We start from the raw sequence: 7,915 nt of genomic DNA on the forward strand, positions 1-7,915 counted from the left end.
CTCTTTCCCTCTCTTCCTTAGTTAACTTTATTCCTTAACTTTGCTCCAGATGAGCAGTGGAAAAAGAAGGCAGTGATTTGGAATTCCACCAGCCACAACACTGCCAAGAGACTCAAAGAGTACCCACGACTCCAGCGGCATTTTTATCACACACATTCAGAGAAACACACGCACACACTCCTCTTGACACTTTGTTTCTCTCGCAAGCTCGTCACTGTCACCTAAGCTGGAGAATCTCCTGTCTCATCTCCTGTCAGAAAAAGAGTGGAGAAACAGGCAGAGTTCACTTTGTCTTTTCTGCATTTGTCGTCTCATCTTTCACACACCCCTTTATTTGTGCGCTTTCTCTATCTTTCACTCTTCCCGAGGAAAGCCCCAGGCATCGAGCAGCATGTTTTTTTACTTGCACAGCCCAAATACATTGAGCTATACATATGCTGTCAATCTGCTGTCAATCGATTAAAAAATTAACTAATTAATCACACTAATAAATTTTTTTAATGTAGAAACAACATAAAGACAGGATATTTTTAATATTTGTTTAATGGCATAATTTTTATGACTGACTCACTGATACCAATACTACTTATGTCTCTTGGAAATTATTATTTTTTTAATAATATTTAACCATTGACCAAATGTAATATTGACTATACTAACATAATTGAGGGCTATCAATTTGAACATTTATTAGACTTCACATAAACCCCTTATAATAAATGTCATATTAACCTGTGCCCTTTAGCAAGTAGGAAATATACAGAAATTAAACAAATTTATCAAACACTAAATTTTTAATTAAAGATGAATCCTTAAAGCTACAAAAGTTATTGATTTCCTCTTTTTTTCTTTTGATCTTTGATTAACAGACATTCCAGCAGCTGGGTTATTAGGTTATTTGGCTGCTATTACTTTAAGAGCTGCCGCTGCTGAAATACACAGAGGAAAGAACTTAAACAAGGAGAACTTGAAATGGCTGCTTTAGTTGCCTGCTGTTTAGCTGCCAGATTGTTGCCTCTTATAGAATGACGACCAGTTAAATAAAGCAAATAACACGTCAAACATACTGTATGTATTTGCCTTTTCACAAGAACCATGTAAAGATCTAGAAAACGGTGAAAGAATTTGAGCAGACAGAATCTTACCATAGAGATGGCACTTCCTGTCTGTCATGCGACTCTCCTTCAGGATGTTTCTACCTGCAGGCCTGTTTAACACTCGTAGATACCTAGATTGTCTTATCTCTCTTCACTGGACACATCCAAAAAACAGCAATGTTATGTCCTATATGTTGTTTGGGTCACTAAGCCAGTATGATCATCTCTGACACAATGGACAGTTTATGTGTGTGCTGATTCACAGGACTGTGGTCAAACACATCTCAGATAGACACACAATCATTCTTCCCCCTCCCTCTCTCTACTTCCTGTGCGAAACTGGCCTCCTCATCTCCTCCTGCAGTGTGCTCCTCTATTATACTGTCAAAATGCTACATGAGCTGCAAAGCACATGATTTGTTCCAGAGCCTTTATCCCAGACATCAACCTCCTAAAACCCGGAGTCCTAGTATTTCTGGACCCCTCTGTCTCGGTTGTGTATACGTGTAATATATAGTACATGTCATCAGATAAGGGCTTTTACCAGTCATTTGCTTTCTGTTTAGACACACATATAAAGCAGTGTAACCACACGTTTCCGGATGTTTAAACTTGATCAAACTAAGCTCTCTACAAAAAGCAAGTTTTCTTGCAATCTCTCTTTGGTGGAGTAATAGCGTCATGATCTAAAAATAACGTGTAACTGATCGATCGATTCACTTTCACTGAAAGGAAAATGTCAAGAACACATTTTGCATCTAAACATACTTTCTGAGAATACGTCTGTCTATTTAAAACGATAGACATTTAACAAGATCCTACTTTATTTCTTACATTTGCTACATTTATTATTTATTAAATTTTCAATTCAATGTTTTTTATTGTTATGCTGATAACATCCAATGTGTAATAAAAATTTTTTAAATAGATTCTTAAAAATTATTTTTGCAATATTTATTATAAATTATTTATTTGTGCACTTCATTACTTTAAAAAAAAAATTATGTGCCCTCATAATCTTTAATCAAAATAATTGTTCTTCCACAATTTTTTTTCTTACAGTGTCAGTGTTCAGAGGAACAGGTCAACACTTGAATGCTTAGACTGGGACATAAGAAACACATCTCAGCTGCACACACACGCATGGACCTTGCAGACTGTTTGAACAGAAGCTGTTAAAATGTGCGGCTTAAATAATACATGAATGCTCTTCATGTATTGTTGAGGGTAGACAAGGGGATGCTTCAGGGGAGTGGGTGGCACAATTTTCTGCTGACCCAGAGAGGGCAGAACCTCACCCAACTAAATTTCAGAGATGTGTCAGCCCCAATACTCTAAAACAAGGCAATGACAGAACAGATAGACAAAGAAGAGCTGAAGGCTAATGCAAAATAATAGAGAGAGACAGCTAGTGAAAGAGACAGATTATGTGTGACTGTGATGAGAAGAGACGAAAGATCTTTCCACACAAACACAAATCCTACAGAAAGTACCACACCTAACTAAATATAAGGGCTCTTCTCCATTTATATTTATAATGTGTTCCAATCGCCAGCCATAGTACTAGTGTATAGTACCACACTGTTAATTTTGTCAGATTGATAAATTACACACTTAATTATATGCAAATGGTACACACTCTGAAACATTTCGCATTTCATAGGTTATTTTACCAAACTCACAGTTTACAACGTACCTGTAGGTTACTTAAAAAAAAAACATGAAAAAAGAATTGTACATCTTCCACTGAAACACACAACAAGCTTGGGCACACACTTGACGCTATGGCAAGAAAAAAGTATGAGCAGACAATAGAAAATAATATTTATTCGCCACCACAGCCAGCACCGCATCAATATCTTGCAAGAAGGGAAGGGAATCATTAAAAATGAGAGAAAGGATCAGGAAAGATGAGTTTGAACTTAAGAATACTCACTGGGTACTGAGCTGTCTGCCTTTTCCACTTTCAGGCTACGCAGCGATAAGGTAGCAGAAGCCATTCTGGGTTCGAATGATGTAGTGTGGTCTTGCTCTGCCACTTCTGCCACAGTGACTACTGGTGGTCTGGTCTCTGCATCCTTACTGCTGCTGGCTGACTCCTCCACCACCATCAAACCCTGCAATAAACATTTTGCATTAACGATCGTCAAAGAAAAACCCAGTTTTACTCTTTAAAGAGCCCACAGTACACTTTCGTAACTCATAATATTAATCAAGGTTTCTTGCTCACGTTTTTCATGACAATTTTCAACCCTATTTCTGACCCTTTGGATTATGCAGGTTGTACAGTTCAGTTGTCCCCCTCTTTGGTGGTTATGGTTAATTGGGTCATTAAATGGAAAATCAAAATGTCCTTTTTACACATATTTAAGGCTATTTGACAATAAAACGTACCGCAAGTTCCAGTTCTCAAAACTGACTCCCCAGTTAAAAATAAAATGCCAAGATCTGAACCCATCTCATGATAACCAACTACCAAATGTAGACCATTAATCACTCCCACAAAGAATCTGTGGCTGTACAACTCTGCAGAAATCTTAGGTATGGTTTCCACTGAACTGGAACAGCCATTCTTCTCATATTTTTGTTTTACATATCACCTGACCCTTGCACGTTAACTTATAAAAGACCACCGGTGGGTCCAAAATTGCATCATCAAAGTTATTGTAAAAATTCAAGTTGTGGAACAGTGAACTACACATATATGTTATCATTTGAAAGCTTAGAACCTCAGCTTTCTTGTCCATCCCATCACTTTTGCATTTATGTTACATAAAATAACATAATACAAACAACACCCCAAGATGCGATTATGTAGTTTATTTCTTTGATCTAACACTTTACAGAGAATAATTATTAAAAGAATCAAGACGATGGAAATGACTTTTCTAAACAAACATTTATGTCACATTCCTGCTCCAATTTCTACTTCTGTGTGCTAAATGTGGCCAAAAACTTTATTTCAGCTCTTAGATTGTTATCTTTAAAATGAGACTATGCTTACTTGTCTATGAGCTTGCACGGTCAAACTACACCCTAATATGTCTCAGACGTGCCGATCAATACTTGCATGAGTTGAATGGTGCGTTTTCGACTAGTTTTGCCTTAACACGTTTGTGTCGATGGGCGATTACGTCATCACGTAACGTGTCATATGTCTGAAAAGCCCCCAATCAGATCTGTCCAAAGAGACATCGATCAAACTCCTAGGCCAATCCAATGTCGATTTATGCTTTTCCAAACAGAGGGAGCAGTGTTGCCAACTTAGCAATTTTGTTGCTAAATTTAGCAACTTTTCAGACTACCCTAGCAACTTTTTCTTCCGAAAGCACCTAGCAACAAATTTAGCAAATTTTAAAATTTATTTGCCAACTTTTAGCAACTTTTGATAAGTGACTCCGACAATAAAAAGGCACACATTTTCCATCCAAATTACACAAAAAGAGGATAACAGGATAAGGAATAACAGACTTCCAAATAAAAACTTAATAAAAAAATAAATAAAAATTTTAATTATTCCACCCGTGTGGAATTTTTATAAATTTACTCTAATGTATGTGAGTAGGGTGCCCTTTTAAAAACAGGTATGCCAAAATCTGTAAAAAAATTTAAAAAAAATAAAAAAAAATTCAAAATATGCCGCAGAGTTTAAGAGGCTAATCTAATTACTCTCTAATTGTGTAAGACTGATATATAAACTCCCAAACAGTGCGTTGATAGCCACATGATGAAATGTCTCCTCAGCAGGCAGAGCACTTGACTACACACTGCCAGAGCTAATAGGCCCTGTCAGCTGCTCCACTGTTTTTAGCAGCTGTCTTTACTTTGATTTCTGGGGAACGATGAAAGTCTCATCTTTCAAGTGATAGAGCCCAGATATGAGACAGACTGCTCCTAGATCCATCAGGCGAACAAGAGAGACAGAGGAAGAGGAGACATTGAACAGCACCAGTAGGTGAGCACTGATGAGATGCTGTCTGACCACAAAAGGAAGGTGAGATGCTGAAAGGGAGGAAACAGGTGATCTATCAGAGAGAAGTCTGGAGCTCAGCAAAAGCTTCTGTACCCAAGCATGAGTTTTATAATTTTTTTAAAACCATAACCATATAATCAAGTGAGTCCAGCCCTGGACAGAAACCCTCAGTAGATCCCCCCAGTCTGAGAGCCACAGTTACTAAAACGCTGAAAATTGTGTTTACATAAGATTTAGAAAACTTTTATTTCTCTCTCTGTCTGGTTTTCAAACATAGAAAGTGTAATTAGATATTGAACAGGAGTTGCACAAGAAGTCGCCAGAATGCCGGTAAAGGGTCTTTACATGCAGTGAATTTATACAGTAGCGTTTTGATTTCAGGTTAATGGATGTCATATCAACTTTTCATATGCAACCTCTAAATACGGCAATCATGGTGCAACAGTAGGTATAAATAAACAGGTAAACACTCAAGATTGTGTGGCGAGGGAATCCTCCATCCTACAAACTCTCACTCGTCTAAAAGCACAATACCTGGCTCAATCACCTTTTTCCTCTTCTGCAGAAACTTCAAAAAACTGTGAATCAGGAGAGAGCATTAACCCAGTGCTGTAGATGACTCACTACTAAGCAGCTTGCCATAAACGAACCTAAATTAAAGTGATATTTAATAGAACCTGAAGGATTTATTCTCTTTTTAAAGCAGGCATTTTGCTCTGGCAACTACAGCAGTGCAGTGAGAATGTTAAACAATAGCCTCATTTTGTTACACACACATATTTAAAAAGAAATCACAGAGGCCTTCTGAGGATGTTGCAGACATTCGGATTTTCCATGAATGCGGGAAACATGAAACGCAAGTTCATGTGAATTTCATTGCATTTTAAAGTTTAACTCTGACCTGCGAATTTGTTTCACGTGAAGATGCGTGACCAATAGAAGACTGACACGTCACAGTGTGACCTTTTAGCTGAAATAAAAGAATGAAATATTTTAAATCTGTGTTGCGGTTGAATATATTGCATTTTTTTTATCTTTTGGATGTATCATATTTTGAATTATGTTTAATATAAATGTCTGCAGAAATTGTCTAGTGACGTTGAGTGTATCTCATTAAAATACATAAAAATCACCTAAAACATGTCACATGATTTTGAGCACAGCATTTGAGCACTCACTGACGTAAAATTTTTGTTGTAACACTTCTTGAAACATCAAATCAACTTTGTAACAAGTGTGGAATTTGATGATTATGGTTTCTACTGAGGATAGAGACAAAGAATGTTGAATAAAAACATATGAAAACATATTCTCATTTATCATAACTACATTAGTATAAACCATGATTTCAGTAATTAAGAATTCATAAAAGTATAGATCAATAAAGTTGTTGATAGATGCTGCCAATACATCAATATTGTATGCTTTATTGTCTATGCAAATCTAAGCTAAGTATGTATAATGTATGTGTTGTAGAACCAAACTTTACATAAAAGAAACATGAATATTCATGAGATCACATTGTTAAAAAATTATTTTAAAGGTTTTTGTGTTAAAAGAATGAGGTGGGCAATTAACAGTAGTAATTTTCTCCTAAAAAATTTGAGTTTGACTATGGCACACATTAATTCATCACACAGATTCACAAAGCCATTTACATCCCTTCACTCCCTTATGATGAACAAAAACGGAAGCTATACACAAAAAATATAAAGTGGAAAAAAAGCAAATTCAAGGTTTAATGCAGCACACCTTTCATTGCTCTGCCTTTCAGGTATGAGAAGAACAGAAGCAGGAGAAGAAAATTATGCATCTCAGCAATTAAAAGAAGAGAGAAACATAGATGATGATGACAACCTATGTATGTTGCGTATTTATTTTTTTATGTATGTATGTATGTATGTATGTGTGTGTGTGTTTATTTATTTATTTATCATTCATTCATTCATGAAAGCTCAGAAGCAAAATAATTTACATCACCAATGTTCACATCTTGAGTGAATAGTTCCATTGTTTATTTAAAGTTCTGTTTGTGCTGAATATTCGCATTTAGTATGAAAAGGCCTTTTCTGTCAAAAAACTGAAAGTCAGGTGTCAGTCTTACTGTATGTACACCTTTTATAAAAAGGTGTTTTGATCATCAATGGAAAAAAATGCTGAAACGGTCGCCTTCGCCCTCCCACACTCTGACATGATTTTCAATGCCCCCTGCTTTCAGAAACCCTTTGGGGGATGAAGGTAAGTGCTATTGATTTACACTTTCTGCCTCACCAGGACTTCGCTTGTGTGTGTGAGAGAGAAAGACAGAGTATATAACACATACGTAATATAAATGCAATTTATTGCAACTCATGCATCTGTCGCAACTCATGCAACGCAATCGTATATTCGATCAAAAACTCTCTGTATACGTGTTTGTATGTGTGTGTGTGTCTGTGTGTGTGTTTATGGACCAGGTCATGAGGATGTGTATTCAGCTTCAGGCTGTTTATTTAAGGGGAGGTGATGATGATTCAGTGACAGTTGATTCACACTACACCGCCTAACAAACAGCACCAACCACAGCAAACTCACTTCTGTCTGTCACACCCAATGCTTCCTCTACAATTTTGCTAAGCAAAACCTGTTTCTAACCTTTCAGTCACCTAACCAGAAACCATACCATGTTGTTCACTATGCCTTTCTTTGAGAAATGTATTTCTCTCTCTCTATATAAAAAATGATCTCTATGAAGAATTTCAGTCAGGTTTCAGGCCCCACCATAGCACAGAAACTGCACTTGTTAAAATTACAAATGACTTGCTTCTTGCGTCAGACCAAGGCTGTATCTCATTCATTGTTAGTT

General features: G+C 36.6%; 1 protein-coding gene across 2 annotated transcripts in view; it reads right to left on the reverse strand.

Annotated features, from left to right (window-relative positions):
- Positions 1-7,915, reverse strand: part of LOC107719882 (genetic suppressor element 1-like) — a 213,847-nt gene that overhangs the window by 157,238 nt on the left and 48,694 nt on the right. For both annotated transcript variants that reach the window (XM_016527424.1, XM_016527423.1), the window contains exon 2: positions 3,034-3,214. In XM_016527424.1, the coding sequence (XP_016382910.1) occupies positions 3,034-3,214 (181 nt within the window). The remainder of the gene's footprint in view (positions 1-3,033; positions 3,215-7,915) is intronic.

This window comes from Sinocyclocheilus rhinocerous, unplaced genomic scaffold, assembly GCF_001515625.1.
Source record: "Sinocyclocheilus rhinocerous isolate Xijiao unplaced genomic scaffold, SAMN03320098_v1.1 scaffold1593, whole genome shotgun sequence".
Classification (NCBI taxonomy): domain Eukaryota; kingdom Metazoa; phylum Chordata; class Actinopteri; order Cypriniformes; family Cyprinidae; genus Sinocyclocheilus; species Sinocyclocheilus rhinocerous.